The sequence below is a fragment of the Panicum hallii genome, chromosome 1, assembly GCF_002211085.1.
Source record: "Panicum hallii strain FIL2 chromosome 1, PHallii_v3.1, whole genome shotgun sequence".
Classification (NCBI taxonomy): domain Eukaryota; kingdom Viridiplantae; phylum Streptophyta; class Magnoliopsida; order Poales; family Poaceae; genus Panicum; species Panicum hallii.
The window spans coordinates 2,281,880-2,299,831 of NC_038042.1; the positions used below are offsets into that span (position 1 = coordinate 2,281,880).

Sequence of the window (17,952 nt, forward strand, 5' to 3'; positions counted from 1 at the left end):
AATCTTTGTGTCTTAGTGCTTCCACTTTGTGATTTGTCGAAATTCTTGTTTCTTGATAGAATTCTAAGGTTTGCTCTTGATCTACTTGTTGGAAAGGTTTTGACAGCAGGTAGTGGAAGTAGAGGGGTAGAAACAACTCTACAAACCTTGAAAATTCCTTTGATCTACTTTTGGTTGAGGTTTGATTGATCGAGCTTGGTTTCAGCACTTTTCTCTGGAGTATCCGGATATTTCTTCAGAATCTCCGGAAGTTGCGGAGATTCCGCACAAATATCCGGAGACTCCGAAAGTTACCGATAAACTTGTTTTAAGTGGTATATTTTTCAATTTCGACTATTCACCCCCCTCTAGTCGACATCTAGATCCTTTCAACTGGTATTAGAGCTTTGGTCTCCGGATTAAAACTTAACTGCTTGGAGAATCGACATGTTAATTTCACCTGGAGAAATTCCACCCAATGGTGGAGATGAAAAGAAAGTGGATGATGAGAAGAAAAAGAACAAAGAGAAGGAGGTAGAGTCATCTGATGAGAACTCCGACTATGACACCAAATCGGTAAAGGTAACAAAAAGGAAAGCTCCAAAACCTTTGCCAAGATTTCTTTCGATTATTGTCGGTTAAGTAGCTCCTCCCAAAGCGCATCGGTGAACCTAGAGAAGCCCCCGCTTTGACGGGATGGGCTACTGCTTATGGCGACACTCAATGCGTGTGTATTTGATCGGGGTCAATCCGGACCTTTCGAAGATTATGTATGTAGGTGTTAACATTCCTGAGGAGGATGATGAAGTCATCACGCCAAGAGAAAGAATTCGAGATTCAACGCAATATGCAAGCCGCTTCCATACTTTTTAGCTCTTTGTGTCCGAAAGAATTTGACATGGTTGATGGAATGGACTCGGCTAAGCAAATATGGGACACACTCCAAGTTAACCATAAATGCTCAATGAATGTGTGTGAAGGAAAAATTCTTGCACTAGAACGAGAGCTCAACTGGTTCATCATTCCTGAGAATGAGACACCACAAGAAATGTTCAACCAATTGAACAAAATTATGAACAAGATTAGAGCACTCAGTGGTGACAAGTGGAGTGATAAGGATGTAGTTGACAAGATCTTAACCACATACATAGCTAGAGATGTCAACTTACCTACTTTGATAAGGGAGAAGAGAGGCTCCAAGATATTTACTCTCGCCGATTTCATTGGAAAAATGGAGCAACATCTTAACACTATGAAGGAAGTCAAGATCTCTCAAGAGTTATCGAGAATCCATAAGCAAATGGAGAAAAACGATGTTATTGCTCTCAAATTAAATTTGAAGCAGAAAGCAAGGTTGAGAGCACATCATCAAAGAAGAAGGAGAGTGATAGTAATAATGATAGTGATCATGACATGGTCTTATTTATCTAGTAATGGAAGAAAGTTATAAAGAAAGATGGATACTTCAACAACTACAAGAGAAGAGACAAGATCACAAGAAAGTCAAACAAGCCATGCTTTGGATGTGGGGAAATTGGCAATTTCATTTCCGATTGCCCCCAACCCGAAGAACTGCCCCCAACCTGAAGAACAAGAATAAGAGTGAGAAGAATGAGCAAGGCAAAAGGCAAGAAGAGGCACACGGGTGGAGCTCATCTTGGTGTGGAGTGGGACTCAAGTGAAGAATCATCCTCCGATGATGAAGGTGTGGCGACCATGGCCATGGAACCTCACATCACCAAGTTATCGTTCTTTGGAAATCTCACCGAGGATGAAGATGACTTCACTCCCACTTGTTTCATGGCAAAAGGTGCAAAGGTAGATTGCAAACCCAACCCCAATGATGATGATGATACTCTTAATTATAATGAATGTGAAAATATGATAAAAGAACTTGGTAAAAAGACAACTAATAAAATAATAAAGCTTATGATAGAAATAGAGGCTAGAGACAAGACTCTTGAGGTGCAAGAAGAGTTAATTAGGCTTGAGCGAGAGAAAACCGTAGGCCTTGAGAAATCTCTATCCAAAGGAAGAAAGGGTTTCAAGATGCAAGAGTACTTACTCAAAGCTAAAATTTACAAATTTCTTAAGCTTGAAGAGTCTTAGCTAAGGAGAAAGAAAATGTTGTAAATTGATCAAAGAACTCTTTTTACCAATGAATCAAACGCTCAACTTAAGGGGGCAAATGGAACACTTTATAAAAACTTCTTATGTTTACATGCCAAACACATGGATCTTGAAGTGTAACATTATCTCCTAAAGGAAAGTAACTCTTCTAGCTCCAACGATGCAACCAAATCCTCTATTTCTACCACTTCTACCACTAGCAATAGTCGTACAAGGTGTAGTAATATAAATATTGAATCTTGTGCTACGAATCTTGCCGAAATGCATATCATGAAGAATGAGATTATTAGACTCACAAAGTTGATCAATGGGAGCACTACTTCTCAAAGATCGGTGAGTTTGAGAAGCACACTATGGGCTTTAGAATTGACTACATGAAGAAGTATGGTTTCGTAAAAGGCATGGGTTTAGGTAAGAATAAACAAGGATGTCAAGAACCCAATCCTTTCATCAGAAACAACAAGACATGAAAAAAATATGATTTCGCGAAAGGCATGGATTTAGGTAAGAATGAACTGTTTGGATGTCATACTAAGGACTAGAAAATTTTTAGGATTTGTCCTTTTCAATTGGACTAATTGCACACAATATTTCATATGTCTCCGATTTTTCATGTCAAGGGAGCTTGAGTACTTTTTTATATAAAATGATATTATAAATGATATGAAAAATTATACTTCTGGAATAAATATAATGAATAGTTGAACTAAATGTTTTTTTGGAAATTTTTAAAATCTTGTACATCTAGTTTCACATATTTTAATATTAGTCGCAATATTATAGTTTATCAGGTGACACTTTTACGACTGATTTCTAAAAAATATTTTTCATGAAATTATTTTTCATGATTAATATATTTGCAACAACCGTATGTGTAGAACTGTTTAGACTTTTAACTAATTTTATTTGCTATAGAAGGGACTAGGGAGTAGCTTCTATCTCCTTTTAAAATTTTTATGGAATATCTCTCTCTCCTGCTACAGAACATATCTTAGGAAGTAAGTATATTGATTATTGATTATCCGGCTAATTTGAAAGCAACAGAGCGATGGGCTAAAACCTAGATAAGTAAGAAAAAGAAAAATCTAACAAGACCCAACCTGGCATCACGACTCTTTCCGATCTCGTAGCACTGCTCCAATCCGGGAATCTTATATATTTTTCGGAAGATTTTTTCTTCCCCATCTTCTGCTGTTTAAGATTCATGCAAATAATTATATTTATTGGATCCCGCTCAAACCCTAACACTGCAAACCCATCCTCTCACGCCCCAGCCCATCGCTGCCCATCCCTCCCACGTGCGCCCCCTCGCGCCGCCGCCCCGTCAACGTGTGCCCCCTGCCGATGCGCCGTGCCGGCCCGCGCCACCACCGGTCGCACTTCCTAGCGCCGCCGCTCGCACATCGGTCAGCACCTGCGCTACTGCGCTTGCTTGGCGTGCTTGCGCCATCCCTATGCTGGAGCTCTGTCGCCGGCTGGCCCATCGCAGCCTCGCGCCGCCACCGGACGACGCGCTCCCGGCGCAGGCTGGGCCCGTCAGAGCTCCGGCGCTGCTGGTGCCAAAGGAGCGGCCGGCGATTTTTTTTAAAAAATGTTGAAAATATATGAAAATGTTTGTTCAACTTTTTTGAAAAATGTTGAGGTTTAATATTTCTGAAAATATTTATCCAACATTTTTTCAGTTGAATGTTGAATGGGTCATTTTTAGTTGGATTCTCGTGAGTTCTAAAGATATATGGCTTAACCATTCGTGGGTATGTATATAGGAGCCCCGCTCCAACCAATCTCCACATCGCCGCCCAAAACCCACTCTCTCCAAAACCCTTCTTCCCGCGGCCGCCGCCGGCGCCGACGGCGACGGCGAGGCAGCCATGGCTGCCCCCGCTACCCGAAGGATCGTTGGCGCTGAGGTCCCCATCCCCAGCTCCGACAAGCTGCGGTGGATCGACCTCACCGTCCCCTCCTCCTCCGCGCCGGCTAGTCCCGCCGATCCCTTCGTCTGCGTGCCCCCGCGCGCCGCCTCGGGGTGCCACATCATCCCTTCGGGAGATTCTCAGTATTACCTCTCGTGGTACGTTTTGTGGCCTCTCCTCACTTCTTCGAGCTCTATTGTTATTCTGTTCGGATGAGTGGTGCATTGTGCTAGCTCAACAATCAGACTAGATTTAGCTTAGAGTATAGTTTGCGCCTTCAGAGTTGTTTGTGCTCATGTTTCTGTGAGATGAATCCTTTTAGAACTAGAACATAAACGCACACTCAGTATTGCTGTGGTACTTGCCACGTTCAGAGAAACCCTAGGTTCATAATAGGTGGGAATTTTCTGAAGGGAGCTTATGGCTTCTGTCTTACAGGAGGATTCACGAGGAACACCAAAATGTGCTAGAGGTCATCGAACTTGGCGCTTCCAAGGAGTTCCCTAGCTCTGGACTGCGGTTGGTCTTCCAGGAGGCGCTATGTCCATTTGCCTTTTTATGTGAACGAGAGGTTGGCTCATTCCTCATATCTTATGCCAATTGTTATTTTCAGTAACTTGCTGGAACCTTAGAGACTAGCTAATCACTTGTATGGCAATGCAGGGTCGAAGACAAGGAGAGCTTGTATATCTGTTATATGTGCTTACTGTTTCTGGAGTTGCGCTCTTGTGCCACTTACGCAGCCCATCTTCATACTTATCTGGTTCAGTACTGCATCAGGATGATATAGTTGAGTTTAGTCTCCAAACTCATGCTCAGAGTGCAAAGGTTACAGCGGTAACAGCAAAACCAGGATGTCTTGTAATTGGTCGGCAAGATGGGTCCATCTGTTCTTACAGTCTTGGCAAGTTAGCTCCGAACACACCAGGCATGTCCTCTACTATCAATTCACAGAAGCAAACTCACTGTTCCAGATTTAATGTGCTCCAGGTGATTGGACTAGGGGCCTTCTGTAGCTCTCCCCATGGTTTCTGACAGTTATTGTCTTCTACTGTAGGGTTCTTGAATGAGCTGCGAGATGATGCTGGGATTGGGCGTCTATGGACTCTCATTTCAAGGTACTACTTTGCTTATACCAAGCAAACATGATTCATAGCTTAGCGTAGCATAAACTAGGAAGTAGGAACTGCATGTGTATTGTTCGTACACTGGTTGACTCAATTGACACTTCCATTTGCTGTTGCAAGTTGCAGCGTAGCATATTTCTATATGCGAATGGAGTTCCAGTTTATTTTACAGCTTCTTTAGTTGATCTACATTTCATGTTACATATTTTTTATCTATTTGCATGAAATTTATCCACATTATTTTGCAGAACCAAAACTGTGGGTCCTGTGCAGGATATAGTGGCAACCATCGTAAATGAAAGGGACCTGTTATTTGTTCTTCATTTGGATGGACATTTGCGCATATGGGATAATCACACGAAACTTCTCAACTATAATGTTCACTCAAATGATATTGAAGGTAATGCCTATGTTCTCTTTACTTGCTACCCTCTTGATCTTGTCCTTCTGATATGTTGATCATTATGTTATGGTTCTTTGTAAGCAATGTTGCTGTATTTACAATACATGCAATGCCGCTGTGACACTTGTGTAAGCCACAATCACAACCTTAAGTCAGTTTTGCTTCCAGCCTTGTATCCAATCTGCTCATGTTGTTGACATCCATTGTCTATACTAGTTACTGGACAACTGATAACTTTTTGTGGTGGGCTGACCGGCTGATGATAGCTTTATCTGTAGTACTGTACATGATTGTTTCAGTGAGCCCAGTGACGTAGCTTTGGAACGTGGAAAAGAAGTACAGCTAGGGCCAATTGTAGCTAACATGTGGGGTTTCATTTGTTTGCACTAGTTCTAAGAGTCAAGGGAAGGGTTTGGTTGAGCAATTTGAGATGCATAAAGATTATTGATTTTCATGAATAAACAGGTGTGCTTTGTCAATGCATTGCAATATTGCTGCCGCCTCCGCAATTTTGTCTTTTGTTTGGCAACACTGTTGACAATATCTCTCTATATCAGGCCATCCGTCCAGGCTATGGGTTGGTGAGGCTGATGATGACAAAGAGCTGATATCTTTGGCAGTTCTGCATCAGAACACTGTGGTATGTCAAGAATGTTGTCTCACCAGTTATTTACTTGCTCATTCGCCATTCACAAAATCTACATGTATACAGCATGAGAACAGAACCTAAGGTTGTAGAGGTAACTGGGTAACTCCACTGTTTGAAAATGGCAAGGGGATGCTCTACTCTAGGTTTAGTGTGAATAGGAAGTGTATCCATACATACTATGCACCAAGAATAATCTAATCGCAAGCTATGCTTTGCCATTATTTTCTTACTTGATGGGACTAGCATCATTGGTAAACTACATGATCTGAATGTTATTGAGAATAAAGAAAACATTTTTAACCTTATTGAGAAAGAGGAGTTGGGCAGATTGATTATGGCAGTTGTGGACTTAATTTCGAGCTTGCCCTGGTTGGTATAGTATTAAAATTGAACTGGTGACATAAATTACTGTGAAGCATTGTTGTCCCCTCAGCTTATAAGATGGTGATATTTACTAGCTGCGGATTATATAGCCTTTACCTGGTGACTATCTTATGTTTAAATGTTGGATCTGGTGATCTATCCTTTGCTTCTGCTCATGTTTGTCACTTCATGAAATCTATTTTTTTTTTTCTATTGTGGATTGTTCACCACTGTATAACGACATAATGTGATGAAAACTGTTATTTTTTTTCATCATTATTGCTGGAAATAGCTGACTGGTTACCATTATTACATTTTAAAGGTTCAAGATTGTGATCATGTTGCTGTGTATGGCTTCAGTTTTTCTGCTGGGGAAAAGTTCCCGTTCTCTCCTGAACCTTCAATTTCTACTATACCTTTGCTGGAGGTAAAGCGCTACTGCGGGTGATGTGCTTTTATTTTTATTTAGTTTATTGGCATTGGCATCAATAATCTTTACTTTCATAAGATCTCCATCTACTTAAGTAATTTGAAATGAATGAGCTAATCATAGTTATTCTGGACTTCCAAATATTTTATATTTTTATGCATTTTTATGGAAAACAACATTGATGCATCATCCTTACATGTTAAAAACATCTTCCCTCATTAGCTAATATTCCAACGTCCTTACTCAGGGGAAGCTTGTCGACTTGAAAATAGGCATGAACAAGCTTTGGATACTTAAAGAATTTGGATCAATGCTGTATGAAATATTACAGTATGACATTGAAACGTAAGTCCGTTGCTCATAATTGTTGTCACCATGTTCCATTGCGATCCCTCAACCAGTGGTTGACTGGTAATTTGTTTCGTAACTTATGTTGCAACAAGCACCTCTTATTTTAGTGACCTTGATCACTGTAAGTACATAGCATCAATTGTCTTATTTTAATGACCTTGATCACTATGTAAGTACATGCCATCAACTGTGCTAGGCAAGTCAACTAACATATATTAGTACAAAAATACACAGCAGTCTTGATTTGTTTTTTCTACTTTTATTTGTATTACATGTATTATCACCTTTCTGCACATAAATTTGTAAGCGTGCATGCACTAACATATTCTACTTCCGTAAATTCTTGGGGAATATTCAGATGTGCACATGTATAAACATTGGGTTAATTGTTGCTGGGTTGAATTCGCCACCAAGCCCATAAATGCATCCCATATTAACCAGTGAATAGTTAATTTCTTAACCACTTTCGCTTGATTTTCGGTTATTTTATCACTTGATTGCATCATGATATAGTTGGATCTGTCACCTTTTGTCATCTATCTCTGTGCTTTTTCTCAAAATTCTATAGTCAGTATTTGATTTCCTTTTCTTATATAAATTCTGGACACGGTGGCTAAATTATATCAAGTAATGCTAATGGATTGGCCAAATTTTATTTACAATGTAAACTATTGCAGTAAGAAAATTTGCTCTTATGTGCTACAAGAAGATGCTATCAGTGAGCAATTGTTTCAAAGTTCTGACAATGCATTGGATGATTTGGTTTGGACAGCTGATTCAATGTTCTCCTCCTTGAAGGTAGCTGTATTTTCCTTTTGATTTTGTTCATAGTTCTAATTTCATCTGGAACACACAGATATGTTTCTCTGATGATTAGCTTGAATCTTGAGCTTGCTACTTTGCATTGCTGTTAGTTTTTTTTTGTTATCTTCTCTGGTAAATTGAGTGATCTTCTGACGAATGCTTAATTCCAATACACTTAGTCACTGAAACTCCAGAAATTCTTGGGCAATATAATCATTCTCAAGTGTCATACATTTCTCTTCATAGTTGCATATTCGTAGTAATTTCCGTAGTTCTTTAATCTAGGGTTGTGACCAATTTCATCCCTCCACTTTGCCTGTTGGCTCATTTTGATCTTATAAGTTTCACAACGGTTAGTCTTATCAGCATATTTTAAACCTATCTTTTCAAGTGAAATATCATATTATTCAGATGATATAGTTCTATACTGTTGCAGAATATATTGTTTAGCATTTCAGAGCTCTTCCATGCATTTCAACTCAACTTTGGTATGTTTTGTGACTGTGGAGAGTACTTCAATTTCCCTTAGCTATCTATACATCTTTGGTATCTGTAGGAACATGCTTTCAATTTTATTTCATCCATGTTTCTGCGGAGGCTACTTCAACCAGGAGTAAATCACTGTTCTGCTCTACGTGAAACCTTATTAGAGCACAAAAGGTTTCTATCAGATTCTGAGTTTCAGTCACTTACAGCTAATGGGCTACGAAAAGAGATATTATCCATTATAGAACAAGAGGTAATCTTTTTTTTTTCTTTTGTCGTTTCTTTTGTTAAGGCTTCAATTTCTAGTTCGTCTTTATAGCTGAATCTCCAGACTTATTTTGGTTTTAGGGAAGTTCACAGACAGCGAGTGCTACAGCTTATCACTGGAAAAAATTCTGTGCACGATATCTCCACAATTGGTGCTGTAACAATAGGCCATATGGGTTGCTTCTTGATACTAAAAATGAAGTGTTTGGTTTAATAAGGAAGGGTTCATTTTCCCTGTTCCGTTGTTTGGAGGGTGTGGAGATGCTTATTTATGGTTTGTTTCTGTCCTAGTATTTTCCAATAATGCTTCAGCTTATCAGTTGAGAGTAATTACGCAATGCTGACTAGCCTAACATTTCAGGTTCATCAGATGAACTGCGCAATATTGATGACCTAAGGATGAACTTATTGGATGATACATCTAACTTTGAACTCCTCAATGAAGTCCTTAGATTCATGGGCCATATACACCATCTGCTGGGGAGATCTTCCACGGCAATATATTACGAGTCCCTAATCAGTTCTGTTATATCATCTGATGAAATTGCTTCGCAGATAGTAAAGATTCTAGAGACTGGTTTTAGTCCTCAATCATCCTCATCCCTCATTACATTACTTGGAACGGATGCTTATGTAGAAAGAAGGCAGGCAGCTCACAAAAGTCAAAGGAAATTTTCTGTTGAGATGTTACTGTCTTTTCATAAGTTGCAATCAAGATCCACATCCTGGTCGGTGGTATTTGATGTGATCGAGAAGTTTATGAAGTGTTTGAACACAAACATCAACGTACAAGACTATGAATCAAAGAGAGTTTGTAATGTTAATTCCATGTTACTAGTCCAGGCTACTTCACAGGTTGCAAGGACCATGTATGAGTGTGCTTTTGATCTGTTTCTGTTCATGAGTTATCTTGTTGGTGTTGGTGGGCAGGTATGCTATACCTTTTTGACTTTTGATATTTCTGTCTGCTGTTTTGCGTGCCTTCAATTTTGCTTCCTCTACCAACTACACACGACTGTCACATAGCTAAAGATACACATTTTTGGCCTTCATGAGCTTACTTGCCTCCTTGTCTCAACTGTAACTTGCAATAGCTGGTCAGAACTGTCACGAACTTATTCAAATACTGGGATGTTGCATTGCTCTTTGTGATATTGCAACTGGAAAGTTAAATAGCAATGAATTTTGGTTGGTGAGCCAATCTTGTGCACATACCATATGGCTAACTACCAAGAATTGCTATGGTCTAACAATCATCTAGGTGAATATTTGCTATTTTTACACATCCTCTCAAAATAACTTCATTATAGCGGCCTTAGGTCTGTGGGCTAAAAAATTTAATTCCATGTGCAAATATTAAGTGACAATGTCTTTTTCCTAACCCTTTACGCCTTTTCTTGTGGGTTGTAAAATTGTAAATTAATGAGTCCCCAGCATCACTTATATGGTTGTTCTTCAATAGTATATATTATTTTGGTTTCTTTCTTTGATATAATAGTAATTTCTGAATCAGGTCGCCTTGTTGCAAAGTGATGTTGCCAGAATAAAACTGAAGCTGTTCCCAATGATTCAAGACATACTGGGACAGTGGATTGTTCTCCACTTTGTAGGAATCTCACCTACCTCGCCACCAACCATCGAAGATTTCAGTTATCAACTTTCTTCTCTTCAGCTTGGTAATGATTGCCTAAAGATATGACTGTATCTTACCTGTGTTGTCTATATGCATATTTTGAGTGGGCATCCTGCCACTGCCTTTAGTGTCTTATTTTCCTCTGTTTAATGATGCTATATAATGAGTCCATACCAAAGGACCATCTGTTGGTTTGGTGTTTTGTAATGGCATGCATAAGATTTTGTATTTTGGGGACACTTGTGCGATCATTTCTAGTATGTTCCACAGGACAATGCGTACCCTGGATTCTTGTGTTTTTGTGAATCTGAACAAACTGTACAAGCTCCTACAAAGCCTCCAAACAGGTTCACATACGCTTGTGTGAGAGAGCTCAAAGAATGTGTTCTTAACTTCGCATTCACTAGTTTTTATTCCTTCTATTATTGCATTAAATGTAAGGTCTTTATGTTAGTAATGCATATCTAATACTTTGTTCAACTGCAAAAATATTAAGAACAAGGGTATGGCGGTGTCTTGCCTCTGATTGTAGAGGACAGAGTTCAGCTCATTTTCTAATTCAGAGCAAAGAGCCTAAATTTCAGTAGCTTATTGGCAACTGATTGTCATTATTCAGCTTGCCCCAATTTACTGTTCTGGGCAAAATTAGAGCCATGTGTTGTTTTCTTGCCCTCCCAGGACTGAGCTATAATTTTCTTTGTTTCTGAGGGATAGCCAAATTTGGCCTCCTCCTGTCTTTCACTAGCAATCTAGCAAGGCTAGGCAGGGTGAGCAAGGAAAAAAACAAAACATGCTGGAATTTGTGGTCCTTCATGGACAACTATGACAGATTGTAAATGGTGAAATGAATAGGATGGCACATTTATTTACGTGTTCTGCAACAGTTGGCAAACTCTACATTTGGATAACTACTATCTTGCATATCACAAATATACAATCAAAACTTGACCATGTTGGTAAACGTCTAAGAAAGTAGATGTGAAATTTTCTATATCTCATCAGTCTGTACACTGTACCTCGCTGTTTATGATTTTCTGGTAGCTGATTATGTTCTGCAAGTAGATAACAGTTGCTTATAACTCTCAATGTTGATTCTTTTATATAAATCTTTGAAGCTTGTTCGTGCATGCTGTTCTAAAAAAACTGTTTATTGTTACTTCTCTTTTTACAGGTAAAGTAGATGAGCTGTCTTTGCACAGAAAGCTTGGCTGCTCTGATTTTACATTGGCTTGTTTACTTGATTTTCCAAAATCTCCTGAAGGGGATGTTATGTCACCTTGTTTTCCTAGTCCAGTGGAAGTAATCAATCTCGTAAGGAGGTTTAGTAGTTTGATTTTGTGTGGAAGAAATTTTGAGTGTGTACAGACTTTCTTGGGTTCCACAATTAATCTATCAGCAATTCTCATCCGCCATGGTCAATATGAAGCTGCTCAGGTACAAATATTTGTTTTGTGCTTTAAAATTTATTACAAACATATTTTGATTTTATTTGATGTTGCTTTATTTATACACTATATCAGATAAGCTCTCCTTATCCTCATTTTTCTCTCTTATAGAATCTGTTGGGAATTCTGGAAACATACTTGAACAATGAGAAAGTATCCCGTGCTGGTCCGGATGCAGATACTGCATGTTCAGCATATCTTCATCTCAATGGATTTTGCCTTCTGATGCTTGCACATGATGAAGCAAATACAGTTTTGAGAGAATCCAAGGTTCATGATGCTATCCGATGCTTTTTCAGGTACTACCTTTTCACTATTTGAACTTGTGCAATGAGCCTTATTGATTACCAAATGGCACATTTCTGGAAACCGTCTTTAGCGATTGGGGGCAGCAATAATTTAATTTTTTTATTTTGCTCCTATACAATTACATAAACACATGTTAGTGAGCTATTGAATATAAAAGGATTGCATCAGTGTTGCTGTCCGTTATTTAGAAGCCTAACTAACCAGGCACTTGATCTAGTTCTAGTTTATTCTGCTGTTTAGGTTCAAAACTTTTGGTTGATTTAACTTACATGATAGTGATAACCGAAAACACATGGTTCTCCAACCTTAATCCTAAATCTACGTACAATATTGTTATGTTTTTGAATGGAACTACGATGGAAGAACAGTACCTCATCGGTAACCTGGAGGTCATAAATCTCGTACTACACCTTGCAATTAGTCTGATACGTGGTTTGCAAACTCTCAAAATTTATAGAATTGTAAGCACAAATCCAGTACACCCCTTACGAAGTAGTGACACGGAACAACTCATCTTGACCTGTAGCATTTGGTTTCTTGTGCTTTGAAAAGGAAGGGGATTTAGAAACAACAAGTAACTGGCATGCTTGCTATCATCAGGTAAGGGATTGTCAAACAAGCAATTCAATGATTTTAAGTTACCATTTTCTGGTAAGAGTCACTTCATTTAATTTTAGTTATCTAGTTCCCTGGGTTCTGTGAAATTTAGTTCAGAACTGAGGCAGTACCATCTGTTAGTTTCTTCTATCAGATCAAAGGTATCTCACTGTTAAACTTACCTTAAGATAAAAAACTGCAGGAATGTTTTAGTTTACTCTTTGGAGGAGTGGGGGTACAAATGCATAACTCAATAAGGATGTTATCCTGAAAGGCTTAAAAATCTACTTATAAAATACTTGGATGCTTATACTTGTCTCATTATCTGGTTCTTTTTAAATATTGCTAGTCTCTTTTGTGATAATAATGGGCTACCAGTTGGCTCTTTCTCTGGTGTTAACTTGACATGTACTTTGGAAAACAGAGCTGCATCCGGGCATGAAGCTCCAAAGGCTTTACAGAACTTTTCATTGGAAACAGGCTTTCAAGTTTCTGGTGACATCCTCCTCCTACCTTTGCTTGCTGTATATATACCCCATTTAATTTATATTCTAACTGTTTAGCTTTTCTTCAGGGGAATGCAGATCTATTTCTTTGTGGAGACTTCATTACTACGAGTGGGCAATGCAAATCTTTGAGCAGCACTCCATGAGCGAGGGGGCATGCCAGTTTGCTCTTGCTGCTCTTGAACAAGTTGATGACATCTTTGATTTGGATAATGGAACTGAAGCGGAGAGCCTTCCAGAGACTGCAGCAATGATTAAAGGACGACTATGGGCTAATGTATTCAAGTACAGCTTAGATATGAAACACTTTCGAGATGCATATTGTGCAATTATCTCAAACCCTGATGATGATAGCAAATATATCTGTTTGAGGCGTTTCATCATAGTTCTTTGTGAGCTTGGGGAGACAAAGGTTGGCATATTAAGTTGCTTATTTCCCCTTATTCGTCACCACATGCAATTGTAATTACCATTTTATCGGCTATGTTCATGTACATATTCAGTGTTTTAGGGTAGGCTGTAATGCCTAGGCAACAATTAGGTGCTAGGTGGGTGGGTGATTCTAGAAAGTGTTATAGGTAGTGGTCATGATACATGTTTACACGGCAACTAGGTACTTTAGGACTACTAGCTTGGTTGTTGGCATGATCTAACACACTTGATTGTGTTCTAAATTTTTGGTATTTTTACATTGGGATTCTTACAGCTCAGGATGTTGTTCTATTGTTAGAAAAAATCATAATTGTGCCATTTTCTGTGTTAGCTATTTCAATTATTTTAATTTCCATTGTATGCAAGGTATTGTTAACGGGTCAAGCTGGCTCCTCTAACTGTTATTGCCTAAAATCATTTGACTTGGATGCTTTTATTGTGTTTGAGCATTTTTTTTCTGACTATGCAAGACACGTCGACCAATCTAGCAGGCTTTCCTTTCCTCTAAACATCATGAGCTCATTAATTGTATGCAAGACATGTTGACCAATCTTGCAGGATTTCCTCTAGGCATCATGAACTAAAAACCATATAAATCAATGTTGTCTGTGTTCATGCTATCCAGTTGCTTTCCTTTTCATTTTATGCAAGGGATGGTTGCTGCTTGATTGGAGCTTAAAATTGACTCTTGTCTGTGGAAATAGGTTCTTTGCAACGGAGAGATTCCATTCACTAGTTTGGTAGAGAAAGTGGAGCAAGAACTGTTCTGGAAGGTTTCTCCCTCCCTACCCCCCCCCCCCCCCCCCCCACACACACACACCCCCAACCCTTTTATCAGAATAGCCAAATCTTTGCGTCTATTGCTTCCTGCCATATCGATCTTATTTTTGGTTTCACAGGCTGAGCGCTCAGATCTATCTTCTAGGCCGAATATCTATAAGGTTCTTTATTCATTTGAAGCGTATAGGAACAATTGGAGGAAGGCAGCTGCATACATGTACAGGTACTTTGTTAGATTGAATAGAGAGGGTAATGCAGGTGGCAGCCGTCAACTTCCTCACGTGTTGCAAGAGAAGTTGCATGCTTTATCTGCTGCTATCAACGCATTGCAGCTTGTTGATCCCTCATTTGCATGGCTCGATTCTGTTTGTGAAGCTGATGATCAAATTTCTCCAAGTAAAAGGCCTCGGAATCTTTTGATGGAGAACTGTATGTCTTGTCAGACTTTTTAACTGCTATTTGATTTGTAGCATTGCACAGCAATATGCTTGATTTAACTTTATTCTCCATTTCCAGCGGCTTTTGGCACAGATTCTGAGCTTTCTAGATTGCAATTTTGTGTTGATGTTGAAATCCTTGAAAAGGAATACACATTAACAAAAGCTCAGTATATGCTCAGCACTGTGAAATCAACATTCAATTTTTCAGGTATGTCCAAACCTACTCGTAAGACCCTATTACTTTAATTTATAAAGATCAATGTCTCAACAATCTTTGAGAATTAACACCAAAATCTGTTTTTGTGTGACCGCAGAAAGCCAATCTATTGAGTCCCTGGTGGATATTCTTATAGATGAGAAATTGTATGATCTGGCCTTCACAATCGTGCTCAAATTTTGGAAGGAGTCTGGAATGAAAAGGTGGACTGGATTTTCTTATTCGTTTTTTTTACCTGTAGTCTTGTATTAATGGTTTGTTGTTTGTCATGCGCTAGTTCTGGTCTCTGCATCGATCTGACTGTAGCTATTGTTTCAATTGTTCCGTTGTAGGGAATTGGAGCGTGTATTTTCAGCCATTGCGCAACAGTGCTGCCCAAACAGATCAGATAAATCAGGGTATGTTGCGTAGGTTATTGTACTAACAAGTAATAGTGTTGATTACTGACGTGAGATGTTGTAACCTAATTACAGGGGAAATTTGACTGACAGTCGACAACTGCTGCTGTTGCCTTCATCTGAGGATGATGCATGGGATGGTAACGCTAAGAGTATTGCTGTGACCCAACAGCTGCAGGGAAGCTGCCACTGGGAAACCCTTGAACTATTTATGGTATGTGCCTTTTCTATTTTTGCTGTCTTAAGTTTAACCATCGTCAGTGCTTATTTGAATGGGCTTCTTTTATTACATTTGTCGAAGTTGTGAATCTCCAGAATACTGTGTTGAACTATTCTTTACTGTTGACCTCGTGAGTGAGAGTTGAGAGGCAGTTAACAGTATCAAACATATGAAACTTATCCTTTTTGACCCCCTGGTACTGGTTCTATAGGAATGAGTCCTAACATTTTGGGTCCTGCAACTATGTGATGTGTTTTATGACCAGTCTTTTTGTTCATCTTTATCTGATTATCAGTCGATGATTTCTACTTCCTGAGTAGCAGATAGACCTATTAGGTGCGGGGGTGTATGCAGCTGAATCTGGGGGCTGGCGGAGGCTCAAATTAAAATAGTTCTGTCAGCAAGCACTGTTATGCCGCATCAATATTGGAGTTTGAATTTGAAGCTCTATCTATTGAAATTGAAGTATTTGTATTACCCTTGAAACTAGATTAAGCCATACTCTGAGAAAGTCTCCAAACTAGAGAAAGTCCAACTAAAGAGGCATGGCTTTTCTACATATTAATGTATGGAGTGTTTGATATTTTCTCTGCATTCCCAACAATGATAGCCGACACGTGTTCAACATGCTAGTCTAAATTCTAGCTGGTCTCTATGAATTGCAAATAGTAGTTTTATCGTGTGTCAATACTTCTATTCCCTTTTTCAGGAGAAATACAATGATCTGCATCCTAGATTGCCAGTCATCGTTGCCGAGACGCTTCTTTATACTGATCCCAAGATTGAGCTACCTCTTTGGTTGGTTCAGATGTTCAAGGTGACCCTCTGATCAATAGCATCTACTAGCTCTGTTGGTTAATTACATGGTTTGCTGATCGACCGTTGGTTTGGCTGCTACACTTTGTTTTCAGACCAGCAAGGCAGGGAGCAGGATCTCATGGGGCATGTCCGGGAAAGAGGCAGATCCTGCTGCCTTATTCAGACTCTACATAAACTACGGCCGGCATGCAGAAGCAACCAACTTGCTGCTGGAGTATTTGGAGTCGTTCGCATCATCAGTAATGAGCCGAAATACCCAAATTCAAGATCACATCAAATATAATCTTAATAACATATAAATCCTTGGAAACCATTTGCAGAGGCCAGCGGACGTCCTCCACCGCAAAAAGGTGTCGGCGGCTTGGTTCCCCTACACCGCCTTCGAGAGGCTGTGGTGCCAGCTAGGGGAGATGCAACACGCCGGCCACAGCGTGGATCAGTGCGACCGGCTCAAGAAGCTGCTGCACGGAGCCCTGATGAGCCACCTGCAGCAGGTTAGTGCCACATGCAAACCGCGTTCTGTTGTGCGTAACTGTTTGATGCTGATTCCGTTCTTGTTGCTCCACCATTCCAGGTGGTGGTTGACTCGGAGGACGTGCTGTCCTCAGTTGGAGTTGGGCAGGGGATGGAGGCCTAGAGCAAGCTGAGATCGTGTTGGTGCTGGTCCGTGATGTAGAGATGAGAGAACGATGTGTCACGCTTGAATCTTGTACGTAATTGTTTGTATGTTTAGCTGTCTATCGAGTGACTCGTGCGTCTCGGAAAACAAATTGCTCGTGCTGAAACTTCAACATGGAGGTTCCGATAACGTGTTCGAGTTCCATTTGTAGATGTTGTGACCCCCATTATTTCTACCAGCGCTTTTATAGTGCCGGTATATCGCTGTCGTCGTTCGGAATAGCAATGGCCAATGGCGACGGCCGCAGTGGGATTGCGCCAATTGGAGCCTGCTCGGTCCGTAACATTTTGCGACAAGCAGGGCCGGCACGAGTAGTAGTAGGGGAAAAAAACAAGAGAATTTGTATAGAAAAAAAAATGGGAGGATGTCGTCACATTGGATGTTTGGATATGAACCAATTAGATTTAATAAATCCATCTCATGAGTGAATTAGTCTCTATTAATTTTATCATTAGTTTATATTTAATTTTTTTAATTAATGTTCATGTGACGGGTACTAAACTTTTTCCTGCTTCCAGTCATGTCACATGCGGAAGGTCGGCGGCCACCTCTTGGCTCTGGCTGACAGGGTGGGA

The 17,952-nt window shown here is 39.7% G+C and overlaps 1 protein-coding gene across 1 annotated transcript; it reads left to right on the forward strand.

The window, feature by feature from the left end:
- Nucleotides 1–3,887: 3,887 nt before the first annotated feature.
- Nucleotides 3,888–17,643, forward strand: LOC112888895 (nuclear pore complex protein NUP160). Its single transcript, XM_025955278.1, has 27 exons — nt 3,888–4,180; nt 4,461–4,593; nt 4,686–4,950; nt 5,080–5,140; nt 5,398–5,549; nt 6,110–6,192; nt 6,887–6,991; nt 7,242–7,339; nt 8,023–8,143; nt 8,706–8,888; nt 8,984–9,176; nt 9,264–9,832; nt 10,416–10,578; nt 11,707–11,969; nt 12,092–12,279; nt 13,311–13,381; nt 13,461–13,804; nt 14,529–14,597; nt 14,724–15,033; nt 15,121–15,252; nt 15,359–15,464; nt 15,594–15,659; nt 15,735–15,873; nt 16,589–16,696; nt 16,791–16,937; nt 17,019–17,192; nt 17,273–17,643. Exons 1-27 carry the CDS (start codon nt 3,981–3,983, stop codon nt 17,333–17,335), a joined length of 4,506 nt encoding a protein of 1,501 aa, XP_025811063.1. The 5' UTR covers nt 3,888–3,980; the 3' UTR covers nt 17,336–17,643.
- The last annotated feature ends 309 nt before the right edge of the window (nt 17,644–17,952 follow it).

Bases quoted from the DNA above. Each gene is read 5' to 3' on its own strand.
- LOC112888895 (XM_025955278.1), top strand. From the start codon at position 3,981: ATGGCTGCCCCCGCTACCCGAAGGATCGTTGGCGCTGAGGTCCCCATC. The intron at 5,550-6,109 runs GTAATGCCTATG...TCTCTATATCAG, and splicing joins TCACTCAAATGATATTGAAG to GCCATCCGTCCAGGCTATGG. The intron at 13,805-14,528 runs GTTGGCATATTA...CTGTGGAAATAG, and splicing joins GTGAGCTTGGGGAGACAAAG to GTTCTTTGCAACGGAGAGAT.